Consider the following 22,831-nt stretch of genomic DNA (forward strand, 5'->3'; position numbering starts at 1 on the left):
TTTGTAAGATCGATGATGATATGAAAACTGGTGGTGTTGTTGACACTGAGGAGGGTAGTCTCAGGCCCCTGTCTAATATTGAACAGCTAGTAAATTGAGCAGAGAAATGGCAGATGGATTTTAACCCCAATAAGTGTGAGATGATGCATTTTGGGAGGTCGTATAAAGGAAGGATAGAGATATTGAATATTTGGACCATAGGGAGTACTGAGAACCAAGGGGTCCTTGATGTACAAGCTTATGGAGAGAATGAAGAATCAGAGGTGAAAGGTGTGTTGCTGGAAAAGCACAGCAGGTCAGGCAGCATCCAAGGAGCAGGAGAATTGATTTTTTGAGCATAAGCCCTTCATCAAGAGTGTGGAGGGGTAAGGTAGCTGAGAGATAAATGGAGGTTGGGGGTGTGGGGCAAGGGGGAAAAGTAGGTGGGAAGGCGAGGGGGAAAAGTAGGTGGGTCCAGCTGGGAGGGGATTGTGATAGGTCAGTGGCGACGGTGGTACGGAAAGGTGGGAAGAAAAATGCACTGGTAGGACAGTTCAAGAGGGCAGAGCCATGTTGGAGGTTTGGATCTGGGATGAGGTGGGGGGGGGGGAGGGGAGGTTTGGAAACTGGTGAAATCGATGTTGATGACGTGTGGTTGAAGGTCCCTCAATAGAAAATGAGGCGTACTTCCTCCAGTTGGCGGGTGGGTTTGACTTGGTGGTGGAGGAGGCCCAGGACTTGAGAGTGAGAGGGGAGTTGAAGTGGTTGGCCACAGTGGTTGTTTGGTTCATGCGTCCCAGAGATGTTCCCAGAACCACTCTGCGATTTGGCGTTCTGTCTCTCCAATGTAGAGGAGACTACATCAAGAGCAATGGATTCAGTAGATGAAGTGGATGGATGTGTAGGAAAATCTCCCCCAGATTTGAAACAATCCTTGAGGACCTTCGACGGAGGTGAGGAGGGAGGTGTGGACACAACTTTTACACTTTGTGCGGCAGCAAGGGAAAGTGCCGGGTGCGGATGGTGGTTGGTGGAGGGGCTTCTATTAACCTTCCATTCATCTACACTTCTTGCTGCAAAATCATCAAAGACCCTTCACACCCTGTTCCAGCTTCTTCTGTTGGCCAGAAGATAAAAAGGTTTGAATACACGTATGAACAGTTTCAAAAACAGTTTCTTCTCTGCTGTTATCAGACTTTTGAATAAACATTTCAAATGTTAATGTTGATCTCTGCAGCTTCTCTTTGGCTGTAACTGTATTGTGCACTCTGTTGTGCTACCTTGATGCACTTTGTATGGTATGTGCTCTCTGTAGAGCACGTAAAACAGCACTTTTCACTATATCTCGGTACATGTGACAACAATACACTAATTTCTAATTCAATATTAAGAAGTCAATTCATATCCAATTAACAAGAATTACTTTTTCAGAAATTTGCTTTGACTCTGTCTATGCACCTTACGACTTGTTCACATCACTAATAGATTCTAATATTTACACTGCTCCTGATCACAGGATAACCTCACCTGTTTTCTCTCTTCTACCTTTCTTCAAAACTATGTTTGCACTGACTACCTTCTAATCTATAAGATCTGTACATAGAATTATGGAATCCCGACAATGCAGCCCGCCAAGTCCCCACCGACTCACTGGGAGCCTCCCACCCAGAGCCAGAATCCCAATCTATCCCCATCACACCACATTTACCATGACCTAGTCTGCACATTCTGGACACCACAGATAATTTAACATGGCCAATCCACCGAACCTGCACATCTTTAGACTGTAGAAGGAAACCGAGCAACCAGAGGAAACCCACATAGATACGGAGAGAACATACAAACTCCACAAGGACTGTCGTCCAAGGCTGCATAAACTTGAGAGTTATGAAAAATCAAAACCAACGAATTCCTCATGTCTGCAACCATCTATTATAAAATCTTAGTATGAAGGCGATCAGTTCTAAATAGAAATTGTAGTTTTGGGATTTGAATTACATTCTTCAATTGCTACACTAGTGCAGCCCCCAAATCTAAACCCTAGTTGTGCTAGAGATTCATGCAGTACTCAAGCAGAGGATTCCCAATAGCATAAGGCCCGTCCCAAAACAGAAGCTTAATGGTAACTTATTTTTTCTTATTCAAATGTGAAGGGAACTTTAAAAGACAATTGGGTGGATACGTGAAGGTTTGGAGGGATGTGGGCAGTTGGAATTAGTTTACTTTGGGATTATGTTTGGCATGGACTGGCTGGACAGAAGGGTCTGTTACCGTGCTATATGACTATGACTGTATGACTCACCTCTTCAGGTAAGATTGATAAAACATTCATAATTACAACTCCCACTGTGGATATACACTTAGAAGATCCAGAATTCAATTTTGAAATTTTTTTCACAGGAATGTTGGCTAATCCCAGAAGCCAAAGAATCGACCATTCAGACCCTTATATTAATCTGTACTCAAGCTGATATCTGTACAGAAATGTTGTGGAGAATGCAAGATAAGTGAAAGGGAAGAACAGAGGGAGAGAAATGGTGCTGTGAAAATTGAGGTGATTGAAGGTGGATAAATTCCCAAGTCTGATAATCTACATCCCAGAGTACTTAAGGAAGTGGCTCTAGAAATAGTTGATGCATTGTAGGTCATCTTCCAGGATTCTGTTGACTCTGTAAGAGTCCTTGCAGATTGGAGGGTAGCCAATCTTACTCCAATATTCCAAAAGGGAGGTAGAGAGAAACCAGGAAATTATAAACCAGGAAATGTAACATCGGTAGTGGGGAAAATTCTCGAATCCATTATCAAGGGCTTTATAGCGGACCAATTAGAAAGCAGTGGTAGAATCAGACCAAGTCAGCATAGATTTATGAAGGGGAAATCATGCTTGACAAATCTGTTGGGATTCTATGACGATGTAACTAGTAGAGTTGACAAGGGGGAGCCAGTTGATGTGCTATTTCTTTCAGAATGCGTTTGACAGAGTCTCGCATAACAGATTATTTTGCAAGATTAAAGTGCATGGGATTGGGGGAAGTGTATTGAGATGGATAGAAAACTGTTGGCAGAGAGGAAACAAACAGTTGGAATTAATGGGTCCTTTTCAAATTGTCAGGCAGTAACTAGTGGGGTGCCACAGGGATCGGTGCTCGGACTCAGGCCATTCTCAATATTTTAATGATTTGGGTGAGGGAACAAAATGTAACATCTCAAAGTTTGCAGATGATACTAAGTTGGATGGGAAGGTAAACTGTGACGAGGATGCAGAGATCCTTCAGCATGATCTAGTCAGGTTTGGTGAGTAGGCACATCAATGCCAGATGCAGTATAATTTGGATATGTGCAAAGTTATTCGCTTTGGAAACAAAAACACGAAGGCAGATTACTACCTGAATTGGGAGAGGGAAGTTGCATCAGGACCTGGGTGTCCTTGTGCACCAGTCGCTGAAAGTAAGCATGCAGATGCAGTAGGCCATAAAGAAGGCAAATGTGTTGGCTTTTATTGCAAAAGGTTTTGAGTACAGGAGCAGAGATGTGTTGTTGCAGTTGTACAGGACCTTAGTGAGGCCACACCTAGAATATCATGTGTAGTTTTGGTCTCCTTTTCTAAAGAAGGATGCTTTTGCTCTTGAGGGAATGCAGCAGAGGTTTACCAGGCTGATTCCGGGGATGGCGGAACTGATGTATGAGGAGAGAGTGACTAGACTAGGATTGTTTTCGCTGGAGTTCAGACAAGTAAGTGGGTGATCTCATAGAGACTTATAAATTCTAACAGGACTAGACAGGGTAAATGCAGTGAGTATGTTCCCCATGGTGGGTGCAGCCAGAACCAGGGGTCACAGTCTGAGGATTATTGGTGGACCATTTAGGACGGAGATGAAGAGACATTTCTTCACCCAAGAAGTGGTGAGCCTGTGGAATTCATTACCACCAGAAATAGTTGATGCCAAAACATTGAGTGTATTCAAGAGGCGGCTAGATATAGCACATGGGGCAAATGGAATCAAAGGTTATGGGAAGAAAACAGGTTTAGGCTATCGAGATGAATGATCAGCCATGATCGTGATCAATGGCAGAGCAGGCTCGGATAGCCAAATGGCCTTCACCTGTTTCATTCTCTGTTCCTTGATTCAAATTTCAAGATGGTATGTCTTTGTTTTGCATACCACACAGCAGAAAAAACGTTTCTCTGTACCTAAACTATTGATTATTTTTAGTCATTTATGGGATGTGGGTGTCACCCACTAGACCAATATTTATTACTTATCCCTGGTTAACCTTAAGAAGTTAGTGGTAAGCTGCTGCACCCCATGTGCTGCAAGTAGAGCCACAGTGCTCTACGAGAGGGAGTTCCAGGATTTTGACTCTGATGCTGAAGGAACAACGATACATTTTGAGTCAGGATGATGAGTGGCTTGGAATGCCCTTATCTATCTCAATGGAAACGGCTATAGGTTTGCAAAGTGCTTTCTAAGGAGTTCACCTTGTTAATGGTCTCCACTGCTGCTACTTAAGTGGTGATGTCGATGGATGTGCTGCTAACCAAGCAGGTTGCTCTGAACTGTAGTAAAGCTTCTTGAGTTTTTTATATTTATTAGTTTGTGGGATGTGAGCATCACCAGCTGGCCAGTGTTTATTGCCCATCCCTAGTTACCTTTGAGAAGGTGATGGTAAGCTGCCTTCTTGAACTGTTGCAGTCCATCTGCTGTAGATAGACATGGTAACAATTGGTACAACTAAATAATTTGCCTGGCCATTTAAGAGGGCAATTGAGAGTCAACGACATTGCTGTGGGCCTGGAGTCACATGTAAGCCGAACCAGTGAGGATGGCAGATTTCCTTCTCTCTAGGACATGAGTGAACTAGATGGGTTTTTCCGACAATCGACAATGGTCATCAGTAGATTCTTAATCCCAGATTTATTTCTTGAGCAGCACTCATCCATGTAAGAATGAAGAATGCTGTCATGTTCCTGACTTGTCCCTTGGACAATTAGGCAGGCTTTGGGGAGTTGGGTGGTGAATTACTCGCTGCAGGTTTCCTAGCCTCTGAATTCATAATAGTTTTAAGTATGATAATTAGATCACTGCTCAATTGTCTATATTTGAGGGAATACAAGTAATTTTTATGTAACTAGACTTTATCATTTTTACTGTATAAATTAGCATAAGTAAGAAAATCATGTAGCATCCGATTTTGAAAGCATAAATTGTATTTACTGTGTTATAGCTGATCTACTACATGTGCAGTGGACAAGTGCAGTAGATAGCCCAAATATAGACAAGGTTGAGAATCATCTCTTTTGATTTAATTGTCAAAGTAGGTGTTTATATTTTGCAACATACTTTACATTCTTGTAGCATTTATTTTATTTGTTCTACTATCTAGAAATCAAAATACAGCTATAAGCAGTGGCAACTTCTGGATGGACTGTACCATGTAAGTTTGAAGAGAAATGTTAATTAAACTAAATTTTCAAATGTAAAGTACATACTTAATCAAAATGTTTTGTTTTTATTTCAGAGTGGGACAAGGTTAATATTGAGTTGCAGAGTCAGTTCTGTTCACATGTTCATGGACAGTAATTCCACACTCATATCTCAAAACTAATACATTACTGAGAGATATGGTTTTAGGTTATTGTCACTGAAGGAGGAGTGAGGCAGAGTTGGATAAGTTGGGGTTGATTCATGGGGCAAGGGGGATCAGGAGTACTTTAAAGAGGTGACAGAGGGATTCTTGAATTGGTTATGATGAATTTGATTGCAGGGATCAAGATGAGAGACCTGTTCTGCGACCACGTTCAAGCATCATCTCTTCAAACCATTTTCGAGCAAACCATCTGTTGGAACCTAGTGTTTCCTCTCTGTCCTACCCAGTTCCTTCTGCACGACGGCGCAATCCTCCTCGGACACTGCACCCAATACATTCCAGTCTATGTCACTCTGGAACTCCAGCTGGATCCATTGATGAAGTGGTGCAGGGTATACGGCTGTAAGTATATAAAGCATAGAATGTAGGAAAGTATAGAAGTGAAAAATATTCTGCAATGCGGCTGGTATTTCCCTTCAATCAGCTACACCACCATAGATCTATCAAATTTTCCTTTAAATTCTCTTACTCGGGTGTCTCCACTCCTTTTCATTTCACATGCTAACAATCCTCTACTTTTTTTTATTTATTCATTCCCGGGATGAGGGCATAACTGGCTAGGACAGCACTTATTGCCCATTCTTAATTTTCCCAGAGGGTGTCCCCATTACCTGACCTCGACGGATTAACAGTCTCGTGATAATGCCACTAGATCATCACCTCTTCTTGCTAAAATATGCATCTTCCCTCTGAGACACTGAGCTCTGGCACGAGAGTTTATGACATCTACATATTTGTTCACTTAAAGATCTTGAATATTTGTGTTTGTATCTCTATCCACAATTCTAGGGCCACGAGAGTTTTCTTCCAGGTAATCACACTTATGGTTTTTGTGTTTTGCAAACATTGCTGTTATATTACATATGTGAATACAAATCATTTATGTGTATCAATCCTAACTTTGATCCATGGGACTCATCATTACTCATTACCTCTCCAGATTGAAAAACAACTATCTTTATCAAATGCCTTCTATGTAGCATCTTATTGAAAACAAGTTTTAAGCCATTTCCTTTTGCACTGATGTGATGTTGTCCAGTGGTCTGCTGCCTCTATCCTAACTTCCACTAAGTATCATTATCCCTTATCTCACTGTTATTCATTGGCTCCTAGTTCAGGAATTCCTCACATTTAAAATGTGTTCAAATCCTTCCATGATCTGCTCCTCCTTTCAGCACTCCACCCTTACCACCATCACTTTAACCTTCTTCATCCCGAAGACTGTCTGAATCCCATTGGTGCACAATTGACAGTTATATTTTGAAGTGGCATGAATTGTTTTACAACTTTAAGACATGATATAAATGTAAGTTGTCACTGTTATTGTCCAGTTGTCTTTTAAAAAAAAACTTTTGATGGTTTTCTTCTTATTTCATTGATATTTGCATTTCTAGTTAAGTCTCTTCCTATTTGTTTCAATTTCCCTCCAACTGAATGGTTGTTTCCTCAGTGTTACTCTTTTTATTTAGATTGCCCATTTTTTTCACTTCATTCTCTTGAACTGCACAGAACACAGCCTACTTCTTATTTCTCTTTCGAAAAATGCTGGGTACTTCAAATATTATCTGTTTATATTTCAGATCTCAAGTATTTTCACAATGTTGGTTCTCAAATTCAGTTCATTCTTGATTTAATTATAGGCCAGTGCTGGACAAATTGTCAAGACTCCACACTTCTGTTGTCACTTACATTATTATTGTGTCTTTAGGTCATTAGAACTGTTATTGTTGAGTTTAATTCTCATTTCAGAGTCAATAGACAATAGGTGCAGGAGTAGGCCATTCAGCCCTTCGAGCCTGCACCGCCATTCAATATGATCATGACTGATCATTCCTAATCAGTATCCTCTTCCTGCCTTATCTCCATAACCCTTGATTCCACTATCTTTGAGAGCTCTATCCATCTCTTTCTTAAATGAATCCAGAGACTGGGCCTCCACTGCCCTCTGGGGCAGAGCATTCCACACAGCCACCACTCTCTGGGTGAAGAAGTTTCTCCTCATCTCTGTCCTAAATGGTCTACCCCGTATTTTTAAGCTGTGTCCTCCGGTTCGGCACTCACCTATCAGTGGAAACAGGTTTCCTGCTGCCAGAGTGTCCAATCCTTTAATAATCTTATATGTCTCAATCAGATCCCCTCAGTCCTCAACGTCACAAATGCCAAACTTCAGAAAATTTGATTTATAGATACTGGAGTGTATACATCGTGACAACATAGAATAATAGAGTCATATAGCATGAAAACAGACCATTTGGCCCAACTTGTCCATGCCGGCCTGGTTTCCGAAACTGAATTAGTCCCATTTGTCTACATTTGGCTCATATCCTGCTAAATCTATCCGTGTACCTGTTCAAATCTCTTTTAAATGTTATAATTATACTTGCCTCTACCACTTCCTCTGGCAATTCGTTCCATATACGAACCACCTATCTATGTGAAAACATTGCCCCTCAGGTCCCTTTTAAGTCTTTCCTGTCTCACTTTATACCTATGCCATCTAGTTTTGGACTCGTTTTGGAGAAAAGACCTTGGCTATTCACCATACCTGTGTTCTTCATGATTATGTAAACCTTTATAAAGTCACCTGATAGGGAATTCCAAAGGGTTTTTACAAATACATTAAGGACAAAAGAGGAACTAGGGAGAGAATAGGGCCCCTTCAAGATCAGCATGGCTATCTATGTGTGGAACCGCAGGAGAAGGAAGAGATACTAACTGAGCATTTTGCATCAGTGTTTACTGTGGAGAAGATATGGAAGATAGAGAACTTGGGAAATAAATAGCAACATCTTGAAAAATGTCCACATTACAGAGAAAGAGGTGCTGGACGTCTTAAAACGCATAAAGGTGGGTAAGTCCCCAACACATGATAAAGTCAACATTTCACATGTAATACTTCTTCAGGACTGGGGGTGGGTGGGTGAGAGGTGGGGGGGTGCACAGATGCAGATAAAGGGAGTAGTGGGGGCAGGGTAGTGATGTGGGGATAGGTGCAGACGTAGAGGGTACGACCTGGTTGATTGATGGGAGGAATACATGCAGTTGGTGACTACAAGGAAGGGTCAATGAGAGGAAGGGAAGGGACTGGGAAGGGAGATGGTGATGGGCAGGGAGATTATTTGAAATTGGAGAACTCAGTGTTGAGTCCTCCGGGCTGTAAGCTGCCAGGCGGAAGATGAGGTGTTGTTCCTCCAATTTGCGGTTGATTCAATTTAGCAAAGGAGGAGGCCAAGGATGGTCATGTCAGAAAGAGAATGGGAAGGAAATTAAGATTGCCAGTGACTGGGAGGTCAGGTCAGGCCCTGCAGGCTCAGCCGAGATGCTTGGCAAAATGTTCCCTTAGGAAGGTGGCATGGTGGCTCAGTGGTTAGCACTGTTGCCTCACAGCACCAGGGTCCCGGGTTCGATTCCAGCTTCAGGCAGACTGTCTGTGTGGAGCTTGCACATTCTCCCCGTGTCTGCATGGGTTTCCTCCGGGTGCTCCAGTTTCCTCCCACAGTCCAAAGATGTGCCGGTCAGGTGAATTGGCTATGCTATGTTACCCATAGTGCTAGGTGTATTAGTCAGAGGGAAATGGGTCTGGATGGGTTACTCTTCAGAGGGTCGGTGTGGACTGGTTGGGCCGAAGGGCCTGTTTCCACACTGTAGGGAATCTAATCTTTACGTTTGGTCTCACCACCATATCGGGAGCACCAGATATAATAAATTAGGTTGGAGGAGAGGCAGGCAAACCTCTGTCTCACCTGGAAGGACTGTTTGGGGCCCTGGATGGAAGTGAAGGTGGTGGTGTGCCAGCAGGTTTTGCATCTTTTCCAGTTGCAGGGAAAGAGACCTGGGAGTTCGGGGAACAGGGGGCATGGTTGGTGGAGAGAGTGCTGCGAACCAAGGATTAGTGAAGGGAACGGGCCTTGTGGAAGGCAGAGAGGGGTGGGCTGGGGAAGATGTTCTTGGTGATGGGGTTGAATTGGATGCGGAGACTGGTGGGGTGGTACGTGAGGACAAGAAGCACTCTTGTCTTTATTTCAGGGGTTTTTTGACAGGGGTTAGAGCAATGAAACGGGGAATGGAGGCAGTGTAGCGGTGGGCTGTCTGGATGACAGAGAGGGGGAAAGCACATTGTTTGAAATAGGTGAACATCTGAGATGTTTGAGAGTGGAATGTACCACTAAGGTAGACTGGAGGTTGGCTAAGGAAGGCGGTAAGGAGAAACCAGGGAACTGTAGACCGTTCCCTGGTGGTGAAAACAAGTTGTTGGACGGGATAGGATGTACATTTATTTGGAAAGGCAAGGACTGATTCAGGATAGTCAACATGGCTTTGTGTGTGGGAAATTGTGTCTCATTAACTTAATTGAGTTTTTTGAAAAAGTAACGAAAAGGATTGATGAAGGCAGAGTGGTGGATGTGATCTGTATGGACTTCAGTAAGGCATTCACCAATGTTCCTCATGGCAGACTGGTTAGCAAGGTTAGATCTCATGGAATACAGGGAGACTAGTCATTTGGATACAAAACTGGCTTGAAGGTGGGAGACAGAGGGTGATGGAAAATTGCTTTTCAGACTGGAGGCCTGTGACCAGCATTATAGCGCAAGGATCGGTGCTGGGTCCATGTATATAAATGATTTGGATGTGAACATAGGAGGTACGGTTTGTAAATTTACAGATGACACCAAATTGGAGGTTAGTGGACAGCAAAGAAGGTTACCTCAAAGTACAACTAGACCTTAATCAGATGGACCAATGGGCTGAGGATTGGCAAATGAAATTTAATTTAGATTGCAGGTGCTGCAGTTTGGAAAGGCAGATCAGGGCAGGACTTCCATATTTTATGGTAAAATCTTGAGGAATTTTGCTGAACAAAGACCTTGGAGTGCTGGTTCATAGCTCTTGAAAGGGTAGTCACAGGTTGATAGGATAATAAAGAAAGCATTTGGTATGTTTGCCTTCATTGGTCAGTGCGTTGAGTGTAGGAGTGGGAGGTCATGTTGCAGCTGTGCAGGACATTGGTTGGGCCACTTTTGGAATACTGTATTCAATTCTGCTCTGTCTGATATAGGAAGGATGTTACAAAACTTGAAATGGTTCACAAAAGATTTTAAAAGGCTGTTGTGAGGGTTGGATGCTTTGAGCTGTCGGGAGGGACTGAAGAGGCTGAGGCTCTTTTCCATGGAGCGTCAGGCTGAGTGGTGACCTTATAGAAGTTTAAAAAATCAAGAGGGGCAATGGATATGGTGAATAGCCAAAGACTTTTTTTCCCAGGGTGGGGGACACCAAACTAGACAGCATAGGTTTAAGGTGAGAGGGGAAGGATTTAAAAGGAGGATCTGTGGGGCAACTTTTTCGCACAGACGGTGATGCATATATGGAATGAGCTGCCAGAGGAAGTGATAGAGGCTGGCATAATTATAACATTTAAAAGGCATCTGGATGAATATATGAACAGGAAGGTTTTAGAAGGGTCTGGGCCAAGTGCAGGCAAATGAGACTAAATTAATTTAGGATATCTAGTGGGCATAGACGAGTTGGACACCTCTCTGACTTTATGACTCCGAAGCCTCGTACGCACCAGGGAGAAAAAGTACCAACCTATCCATCCTCTCCCTATAACTCAAACTTTTCAGTCTCGGTAACGTCCTTTTAAATCTTTGTTGCACCCTTTCCAATTTAGTAACATTCTTCCTGTAGCAGGGTTATCAGAATGATACACTGACCTCCCAATGTGGCTTTATCAATATCTTGTGCAGTTCCAATACAGTGAAGACTTGTGCTGCACAACTTGCCACAACCCTAACCAAGCTATAACAGTACAGCTACACTGATATTTACTTGACAATGTGGAAAATTGCCAGGGCATGTCTTCTACACAAAAAGGTCAAATCCAATCCAATTGTTGCCTAGCAGCCTGCTCTAGATCATCAGTAAAGTAATGAAAGATGTTATCAACAATCCCATTAAGCATCACTTTCTTAGCAATAGCTTAATCACTGATGCTTAGTTTGAGTTCTTTTTAAGTCACTCCACTCCTGATCTCATTACAACCTTGGTTCAAACATGGTCAAAAGAGCTGAACTCTGGTGTACTGGTGAGAGTGACAGCCCTTGACACTAAGGCTATATTTGACACAAATAAGTACAAAGCAGCCTGCTTATTAGGTAACGCATCTACATTCACTGCCTCCACCACTGATGCTCAGTCGTAGCAGTGCGTGCAATCTACAAGATGCACTGTAGAAATTCACCAAGGCTGCTTAGACATAACCTTCAAAACCCACTACCATCTAGAATGACAAGGGCAGCAGATATAAAGGAACATCAATACCTGAAAGATTCCCTCCAAGCCACTCATTGGGAAGAGAATCCCTACAGTGTGGAAGCAGGCCATTCACTTTATTGAGTCCACGCCGACCTTCCAAAGAGCATCTCATCCAGACCCACACCCCCATTCTAACTCTGCATTTCTCATGGCTAATCCATCTAGCTTGCACATTTTTGGACTGTGGAAGGAAACTGGAATTACTTAATCAGAACAGGAAACTCATGCAGACACAGGGAAAATGTGCAAACTCCACACAGAGTTGCTCAGGAGTGGAATCAAACATAGGACCCTGGTGCTGTGTGGGCAGCACGATGGCTCAGTGCTGTTCACTGAGCCACTATGCTGCCAATTGAGCCATCATGCTGCCCACTCGCTAGCCTGACTTGGAAATGTTTCACCGTTCTTTCACTGTCACTGGGTCAAAATCCTGGAACTTACTCGTTGACAGAATTGTGGGTGCACCTTCAGAAAATGGACTGCAGTAATTCAAGAAGACAGTTCACTTCCATCTTCTCAGCAGCAATTAGGAAAGGGCAAAAAATACTTGCCCAGCTAGAGAAGTTCACCTCCCTAAATGACATTTTTAGAAATCGTCTTTATATCAGTTCATCTATCTGTTTACAGTTCAGTTATCTATAAAAGACTCCAGAGTAATCCATCACACAGTAATAGATTTAGCTTTCGTTCCATATCCTTATTTAACCATTTTGTTTTTTGTATTCAGTAGAATATTTGGTCACTGGTGCATTGGCTCAGTGGACTGCGTGGTGGCTCAGTAAGCAGGTCTGGATTCCTCCCACTGTGCCACTGCTCCTGCTGCTTGGATCTACTTCTGTCGGAAAATCTGTTGTCATGGTTTATCACACTCATCTGTCTTGTTCCATCCTCACACATTCACCTGCAGCCACTTTGGGACATCCATCATACAAATCCTCTTCCTGCTGCTTTTTATTTGCTTTTAGTTATGATTAACTAACTGAAATACTGATATTTCCTTTTTCAATATTTCTTTATTTATTTTTTTCTCTTGCAATTTCAAGTACACACCTTAAATTATGCTTTCTTATACGTGAAGCTTTCTTTGTAGACTGTAAATTTTATTCCTTTCTAAATTGTTGGTTATTCTATTCTAGAACTTTTTATACCACTTCATTATATCCAGATCCTAGTACCAAATAAAACCATTGGTTGTAGCTATTAAAGTCTCTGTTCCCCAGACAATAGAATCCTCCAGGCGAAAATGAGGACTGCAGATGCTGGAGATCAGAGTCAAGATTAGAGTGGTGCTGGAAAAGCACAGCAGGTCAGGCAGCATCCAAGGAGCAGGAAAATCAACGTTTCCGGCAAAAGCCCTTCATCAGGAATGAGGCCGGGAGCCTCCGGAGTGGAGACATAAATGGGAGGGGATGGGGCTGGGGAGAAGGTAGCTAAGAGTGCCCTTCCATACGTTCTGCAATTACATACTGCTGCAATTGTCACCTGACTTGAGATTGGAATGTTTTTCTTGATTGTCCCTCCACTTCCCTCTTTTAATACTAACTTTTGTGCTGTATTTTGTAAATGGATCAATTATTAAGGAGAGTGATAGCTGATATTCCCATCAGTTCTACCCCAAAGACAGTACATCACTCTCTCAGGACTGAACCTCTGGTACTGCATTCCTTCAGTACTGTGCCTCTGCGAATGCACCATACTCTCAAAACTGGCCCTTCACCAATGCAGCATCGTCCATATTACCCATAGAAGTATTTTTAAAAATTCGTTCATGAGATGTGGGCATCACTGACTGGAATTTTTGTACATCTCTGATTGAGACTTGAACTGATTAGCTTGCTAAGGCCATTTCAGAGAGCAGTTAAGAGTCAACCACGTTGCTGTATACCTGGAGTCACATATATGACCAGGTGAGGATGGCAGATTTCCTTCCTAGAAGTGCATCAGTGAATCAGATGGATATCTACAAGAATCAGCATTGGCTACATAGTTGCCATTCAGCTAACTTTTACTTGAAATTTCATCATCTGTCACAGTGAAATTTTAACCCCTGTCCCAGAGAATAAGGATGGATCACTGGAGTCTACTACCCCTCTCAGTCCTGAAGCTCTGAGAATGTAGCATTTCCTCAGTATTGTCTCTGCGATGGTGCAGCACTCTGTCAGTACAGACACTCCAGTACTGCAGCATTTCCTCAGTATTGTCTCTGCGATGGTGCAGCACTCTGTCAGTACAGACACTCCAGTACTGCAGCATTTCCTCAGTATTGTCTCTGCGATGGTGCAGCACTCTGTCAGTACAGACACTCCAGTACTGCAGCATTTCCTCAGTATTGTCTCTGCGATGGTGCAGCACTCTGTCAGTACAGACACTCCAGTACTGCAGCATTTCCTCAGTATTGTCTCTGCGATGGTGCAGCACTCTGTCAGTACAGACACTCCAGTACTGCAGCATTTCCTCAGAACTCATAGCACTGAGTTTCTGTCACATGGCTGAGGAGGCTGATCTTTGGGTACATAGACTGTGCTCTGATTCCAAGCCAATTGGTGAATTATGAAACCTGGATCTAATGCTCCCTTAATAATTGATTTATTCATAAAACGTAACACAAAAGATGTTTGATTCCTACTTCCCAATCCAGTCTTTGAATAGTCTATCTTTAGTAGTGGTCAAAGTATTTAAATAAACAATGCCCTTTACCCATATATCTTAACAGTGAATAGATTCCTTTTTCATTAACAGATTCCTTTTTCATTATGTAAACAAAAACTTCATAATGCACTCAAATAATTATAAGACAATCAATGAAATTGAATGAATTTTTATGTGCTGTATAACCAGCCCGTTATAATATTTGGCATCACTCTTCCCAGATGTCCAACAATTATTTCAGCAAGTATTCTTTATGCAAAGCAGTCTGATGACTTGTGTTGACATATTTTATGTTAAAGATCATTATCTTTTTTTTAATGCTGGCGAGGTCAGTCATAGAGTCATAGAGATGTACAGCATGGAAACAGACCCTTCGGTCCAACCCGTCCATGCTGACCAGATATCCCAACCCAATCTAGTCCCACCTGCCAGCACCTGGCCCATATCCCTCCAAACCCTTCCTATTCATATATCCATCCGAATGCCTCTTAAATGTTGCAATTGTACCAGCCTCCACCACATCCTCTGGCAGCTCATTCCATACACGTACCACCCTCTGCGTGAAAAAGTTGCCCCTTATGTCTCTTTTATATCTTTCCCCTCTCACCCTAAACCTATGCTGTCTAGTTCTGTACTCCCCAACCCCAAGGAAAGGACTTTGTCTATTTATCCTATCCATGCCCCTCATAATTTTGTAAACCTCTATAAGGTCACCCCTCAGCCTCCGACGTTCCAGGGAAAACAGCCCCAGCCTGTTCAGCCTCTCCCTGTAGCTCAGATCCTCCAACCCTGGCAACATCCTTGTAAATTTTTTTTGAACCCTTTCAAGTTTCACAACATGTTTCCGATAAGAAGGAGACCAGAATTGCACGCAATATTCCAACAGTGGTCTAACCAATGTCCTGTCCAGCCACAACATGACCTCCCAACTCCTGTACTCAATACTCTGACCAATAAAGGAAAGCATACTAAACGCCTTCTTCACTATCCTATCTACCTGCAACTCCACTTTTAAGGAGCTATGAACCTGCACTCCAAGGTCTCTTTGATCAGCAACACTCCCTAGGACTTTACCATTAAGTGTATAAGTCCTGTTAAGATTTGCTTTCCCAAAATGCAGCACCTTGCATTTATCCGAATTAAACTTCATCTGCCACTTCTCAGCCCATTGGCCCATCCTTAGCCTTTTGTTGGCCATACTCTGTCACATCAAATTACCCCATAGTAAATGGTTATTCACCTTGCATTCCATAGACAAACTTTTCTCAGAATGACCCTTGTATAGAATTACTTTCAAAATGTTGCTTATTATTTATTATTATTAATAATTATTGGCTTACTTTTACAAATACCATTTGTCACACTTAGATTTCTGAGGACTAGATCCAACATTGCTTCCTTGTGGATTGAGAAAGGTATCATACACACACCTGATACTCTTCTTCTCCTATGCTCTTTGCACTATACATTTTCCAATCCATATAAGTAGCATATTTAATATTAATATTTCAACTGTATTTGTTACCATTAATATTTGCCAGCAAATTTGCTAATCATTCGACATCTTTGCAGTTACATATTTTCTGAGCCCCTAGTTGTCAAGTCCCCTCTGTCTACTATATTACTACTCTTTAATTCCTCTTTTAAAAAATTCATTTCTGGGACTTGGGTGTTGCTGTCTGGCCAGCATTGATAGCCTATCCTTATTTGCCCTTGAGTAGGTGGTGGTGAGCTGCCTTCTTGAATCGCTGCAGTCCACTTGCTGTGGGTTGACCCACAATGCCGGTAGGGAGGGAATTCCAGGAGTTTGACCCAAGGACTGTGAAGGAAAGGCGGTATATTTCCGAGTCAGGGTCTTAAGTGGCTTGGAGGGGAACTTGCAGGTGGTGGTGTTCCCAAGTGCCTGTTGCCATTGTCCTTCTAGATTGACGTGGTTGAACGGTGCTGTCTAAGGGTCTTTGGTGAATTTCTGCAGTTATTTTATTTCAACGAGCCACCATACACTGCATCTCAGAGGAACTACGAAGAACAGAGGAAAATCACCTATAGAGTATATTCAAAAAGAATGGGTACCTAATGAACACATTCCACCGTTTTCTCAGCATCAAACCCAAACAAGCAGATAAGAATGTGCCCAGAAACCCTAGCCACTCTCCCGTACATCAAAGACATCTCGGAAATGACTGCCAGACTACTCAGACCTCTTGGAATCATGGTAGCCCACAAACCCACCAACACACTAAAACAGCAGGTAGTAAACTTAAAAGTCCCTATACAGACAACAGGCAAAACTAATGTCATTTGCAAAATACCTTGCAAGAACTGTAGTAAATACTACATTGGGCAAACTGACATAAAACTAGCCACCAGGGTACATGAACATCAACTAGCCACAAAAAGACATGACCCACTATCACTAGTATCTTTACATACAGGTGAGGAAGAACACCACTTTGACTGGGACATTCATCCTAGGACAAGCCAAACAGAGACACGCCCAAGAATTCCTAGAAGCATGGCATTCCAACCCTCGGAACTCTATTAACAAACACATCGATTTGGACCCCATCTACCACCCTCTGAGAAAAAAAACAGGAAATGACATCAACACAGGAAATGACATTACCAACCCAAGGAAATCTAAACACATCAATGGAAAGCGAGACATAACACCAGCATTTCACAGGAGGCTCACTGATGATGTTACCTTGTTTAGTGACGAAATGTCTGAAAATGAACCTTGCAGCTCAGCGAGCAAACTTACATCCAGTTCTTTTGTCTGTGTTTGAACCAAGGCTGTAATACGTTCAGGAGCTGAGTGACCCTGGTGAAACCAAATCTGGGTGTCACTGAGCAGGGTGTTGCTGAGCAGATGCTGCCTGATAGTACTATTGATGACCCCTTCCATCAGTTTACTGATGATGGAGAGTAGACTGATTGGGCGGTAATTGGCCGGATTGAATTTGTCCTGCTTTTTGTGTACAGAACATACCTAGTGTGCAGTCAAAATTCCTGTTGTTTAATTTTGTTATTTGACAGGGTTTTGATTCTGCAGCATTTCTCTAATGAGTCGCTATCCTCGTTGGTATTCAAAACTGAAAAATAGCTTGTGAGACCTATGAACTTAGAGGATTCCACTTTGTCCATTGTCCATGATCATCCATTTCCTGCATAAATCTCCCAGAGTTCCGACATGGCACAGGATACACATGCAGACGGTCCCAGTTAACTTACCTTGATAGTCTATCCAAAGACTTCTAAATCATTGAGACAACGGCCACTAATAACTTGATACTAAACTTGCCTTCTTATTATTTTATAAATCTCTGCAAGGTCACCCCTCAGCCTCCTACCCTTCAGAGAAAAATGTCCCAGTCTATCCAGCCTCTCCTTATAACTGAAATCCTCCAATTTCAGTAACGTCCTGATAAATCTTTCTTGCACCCTTTACAGTTAAGTAACTTCCTTCCTATAGCAGGGCAACCATATTGTACACAATACTCCAAAAGTGGCCTTAGCAGTGTTTTGTACATCTGTAACATGATGTCCCAACTCCTGTACTCAGTGCTCTGACTGATGAAGGCAAGCGTGCCAATCGCCATTACCGCTGCACATTACCAGCATCTGTTGTCTTAGTTTCATGTCAGTGTCAGGAAACTCAGGTAATTATTGTTTGTCAATGCAGTTGATGTGACCATTTCATTATGGAGAAACGTATTACTATGTTATCCTCTTCACTTTGGACATTAGGTTTGAATTCCAGGCTGTTTGGGGCAGCATGATTAAATAAGTAACTTGTACAGAATTATCTAACATTTTGACAGAAGGCATTATTCATGAGGTTAACTCAAATTAACTTTTTTTAAACATGTTGAAGAATTCCCACCGGGGCAATTTCTTTAGAGATTTGGGACTATTACTTTAAGCGATAATGGAGAGCCATAGTGGAGTTAGCTTTATTGTTTAATTCATGCCATTCAAGTCTGAGTGTGCTGGTGGCGAAAACTGTATATCAGAAGGGAAAAGAGGATTCATTTGTACTTAGTGAACACAAATTGGCCAAAGAAAGTCTCAACTATCTTCACTCTCTTAATATTGGGAAAAAAATCCCTGCCTTTCAACATACCTCTTACTAAAAAAAAACGACAGGTATGCTTGTTGTAGAGCCATAGTCATACGGCACGGCAACAGACCCTTCAGTCCAACCAATCCATGCAATATGTAATCTTAACCTAAACTAGGTTAAGGTTGCTGCTCCTGGCTCATATCCCTCCAAACCTTTCGTATTCATGTATCCATCCAAATATCTATCGTGCCCGCCTCTACCACCTCCACTAACAATGCATCCTCTGCGTAAAGACCTTTACTCGCATATCTCCCTTAAATGTTTCTCCTCTCTCCTTGAACCCATGACCCCTAATAATTGAGTCCCCCACTCTGTGGAAAAAGCTTCTTGCTATCTACCCTGTCTATACCGCTCATGATTTTGTAGACCTCAATCAAGCCCCCCTCAACCTTCGTCTTTCTAACAAAAATAATCCTAATCTACTCAACCTCTCTTCAGAGCTAGTGCCCATCTTATCAGGCAACATCCTGGTGAACCACCTCTGCACCCTTTCCAAAGCATCCACATCCTTTTGGTAATATGGCGACCAGAACTGTACGCAGTATTACAAATGTAGCCAAACCAAAGTCCTATACTTTGTAACATGACATAACATTGAACGTGGTAAAAACAATGACTGCAGATGCTGGAAACAAGATTCTGGATTAGTGGTGCTGGAAGAGCACAGCAGTTCAGGCAGCATCCAAGGAGCAACTGCTGTGCTCTTCCAGCACCACTAATACAGAATAACATTGAACGTTACAGCGCAGTACAGGCCCTTCAGCCCTCAATGTTGCGCCGACCTGTGAAATTAATGTGATGCCCACCTAACCTATACCATTCCATTATTATCTATATGTATGTCCAATGCCCATTTAAATGTCCTTAACTGTTGCAGGCATGCCCCTACTACTCTCTGAGTAAAGAAACTACCCCGATATCTGTCCTAAATCTAACACCCCTCAATTTAAAGCTATGTCCCCTTGAGTTAGCCTTCACCATCTGAGGAAAAAGGCTTTTACTGTCCACCCTGTCTAACCCTCTGATTATCTTATACGTCTCAATTAAGTCACCTCTAAACCTTCGTCTCTCCAACAAAAACAGCCTCAGTTCCTTCAGCCTTTCCTCATAAGACCTTCCTTCCATACCAGGCAACATCCTAATAAATCTCTGAACCCTTTCCAAAGCTTCCATATCCTTCCTATAATGCGGTGACCAAAACTGCACACAATACTCCAGTGTGGCCTTATCAGTGTCATGTACAGCTGAAGCATGACCTCGTGGCTCCGAAACTCAATTCCCCCTACCAATAAATGCCAACACACCATAAGCCTTCTTAACAACCCTATCAACCTGGGTGGCAACTTTCCAGATTTTATGCACCTGGACACTGAGATCTCTCTGTTCATCCACACTACCAAGAATTTTACCGTTAGCCCAGTACTCTGCGTTCCTGTTACTTCTTCCAAAGTGAACAGCCTCACACTTTTCCGCATTAAGCTCCATTTGCTTCTCTCAGCCCAGTTCTGTATCTTACTTATGTGCCTCTGCACTATCCATAACTCTGCCTACCTTAGTGTCATCTGCAAATTTACTAACCCATCCTTCTACGCCCACATGCAGATCATTTATAAAAGTGACAAACAGCAGTGGCCCCAAATCAGATCCTTGCGGCACATCACTGGTAACTGAGGTCCAGGATGACCATTTCCCATCAACCACCACTCTCTATCTTCATTCAGTTAGCCAATTTCTGATCCAAACCGCAAAATCACCTTCAATCCCGAAACTCCTTATTTTGTGCAATAGCCTACTGTATAGAACCTTACCAAAAGCCTTACTGTAGTCCCTATACACCACATCAACTGCCTTACCTTCATCCACCTGTTTTGTCACCTTCTCGAAGAACTCAAGAAGGTTTGTGAGGCATGACCTACCCTTCACAAAACCGTGTTGACTATTCCTAATCAAATTATTCCTTTCCAGGTAATTATAAATCTTATTCTCTTATAACCTTTTTCAACACCTTACCCACAACCGAAGTAAGGCTCACTGGCCTGTAATTACCAGGGTTGTCCCGACTCACCTTCTTAAATAAGGGAACAACATTTGCTATCCTCCAATCTTCTGGCACTACTCCTGTCGATAATGATAACATAAAGATTGAAGCCAAAGACTCTGCAATCTCCTCCCTGGCTTCCCAGAGAATCTGAGGATAAATCCCATCTGACCCCGGGGTCTTATATATTTTCAGATCTTCCAAAATTGCTAAAACCTCCTCTTTGTCAACTTCAATCCCATCTAATCTTGTAGCCTGTATCTTCCTATTCTCAATAATGTTGCCCTTTTCCAATGTAAATACTGACGAACAGTATTCATTAGGCGCTTTCCCTACGTCCTCAGATGCCACACACAACTTTCCTCTACTATCTTTGATTGACCCTAATATTACTCTAGTCATTTCTTTTGGTGGGTGGCACAGTGGTTAGCACTGCTGTCTCACAGCGCCAGAGACCTGGGTTCAATTCCTGCCTCAGGGGACTGACTGTATGGAGTTTGCATATTCTCCCCGTATCTGCGTGGGATTCCTCCCACAGTCTTAAAAAAAACTGTGCAGAGTAGGTGAATTGGCCATGCTAAATTGCCCGTAGTGGTAGGCGAAGGGGTAAATGTAGGGTAATGGGAATGGGTTGGTTGCGCTTTGGCGGGTCAGTACGGACTTGTTGGGCCAAAGGGCCTGTTTCCACACTGCAAGTAATCTAATCTTTTATTCCTGATATACCTATAGAAGGCCTTAGGGTTTTCCTTGTAGGTGCCCACACCTCCCCTCTCACCTCCATCCAAGGCCCCAGAGGAGCCTTCCACATTCATCAAAGTTTCACCTGCATTTCCACAAATGTCATTTATTGTATCTGTTTCTCCCAGTGCGGTCTCCTTTACATTGGAGAGACTGGATGCCTTCTCACAGAGCCCTATAGGGAACATGCCCAGGACACCTGCACCAATTAACCCCACCACCCCATGGCCGAACATTCCAACTCCTCCTCCCACTCTGCCGAGGACATGCAGGTCCTAGGCCTCCTACACCACTACTCCCTCACTGCCCAACTGCCCGGAGGAAGAACGTCTCATCTTCCGCCTCGGAACTCTTCAACCCCAGGACATCAATGTGGACTTCACCAGTTTCCTCATCTCCCCTCTCCCCACCTTGCCCCAGTTCCAACCTGCCAGTTCATCACCATCCTCATGACCTATCCTACTTGGCAATCTTCCTTCCCACCTATTCGCTCCACCCTCCGACCTATCACCTTCATCCCCATCTCCATCCACCTATTTGCACTCTTAGCTATCTTCTCTGCAACCCAGCCCCCACCCATTTATCTCTCCACCCCAGAAGCTACCAGCTTCATTCCTGATGAAGGGCTCCTGCCGGAAACGTTGATTTTCCTGCTCCTCGGATGCTGCCTGAACTGCTGTGCTCTTCCAGCACCACTAATCCAGAATCTGGTTTCCAGCATCTGCAGTCATTGTTTTTACCTATGTACCTATCCCTGCCCATTGCTATTGTAAACATAATCGAATTATGTTCACTACCACCAAAGTGCTCATCTACCTCCAAATCTAACAACAGTACCAAATACAATATGGCATCGCCCCTTGTTGGCCTGACTACATACTGTGTCAGAAAACCCTCCTGCACGTCTTGAAAAAAAATTGACCCATCTAAACTACTTGAACTATCATATTTCCAGACAGTATTGGGGAAGTTAAAGTGCCCCATAACAACTATCCTGTTACTCTCGCTCCAATCGAGAATCACCTTTGCTATCCTCTTCATCCCTGGAACAATTCGGAGGCCTATAGAAAACTCCCAACAGGGTGACCTCTCCTTTCCTGTTCCAAACCTCAGCACAAACTACCTCAGTGGATGAGTCCTCAAACGTTATTTCAGGTGATGTAATACTACCCTTGATTAACAATGCCACACCCCCGCCTCTTTTACCATCTTCTCTGTTCTTGCTGAAACATCTAAATCCCAAAATCTGCAACAACCATTCCTGTCCCTCCTCTAGCCATGTTTCTGAAATGGCTACAACACTGAAATCCCAGGTATCAACCCATGCTGCAAGTTCACCT

At 42.9% G+C, this 22,831-nt stretch overlaps 1 protein-coding gene across 2 annotated transcripts in view; it reads left to right on the forward strand.

Moving 5' to 3' along the window:
- Window positions 1-22,831, forward strand: part of LOC140484553 (primary cilium assembly protein FAM149B1-like) — a 185,734-nt gene that overhangs the window by 115,352 nt on the left and 47,551 nt on the right. The window contains exons 11-12 of one of the 2 annotated variants that reach the window (XM_072582919.1): window positions 5,365-5,415; window positions 5,746-5,970. In XM_072582919.1, coding sequence (XP_072439020.1) covers window positions 5,365-5,415; window positions 5,746-5,970 — 276 coding nt within the window. The remainder of the gene's footprint in view (window positions 1-5,364; window positions 5,416-5,745; window positions 5,971-22,831) is intronic. The other variant, XM_072582920.1, reaches the window with a different exon arrangement.

The sequence above is a fragment of the Chiloscyllium punctatum genome, chromosome 13, assembly GCF_047496795.1.
Source record: "Chiloscyllium punctatum isolate Juve2018m chromosome 13, sChiPun1.3, whole genome shotgun sequence".
Classification (NCBI taxonomy): Eukaryota; Metazoa; Chordata; class Chondrichthyes; order Orectolobiformes; family Hemiscylliidae; genus Chiloscyllium; species Chiloscyllium punctatum.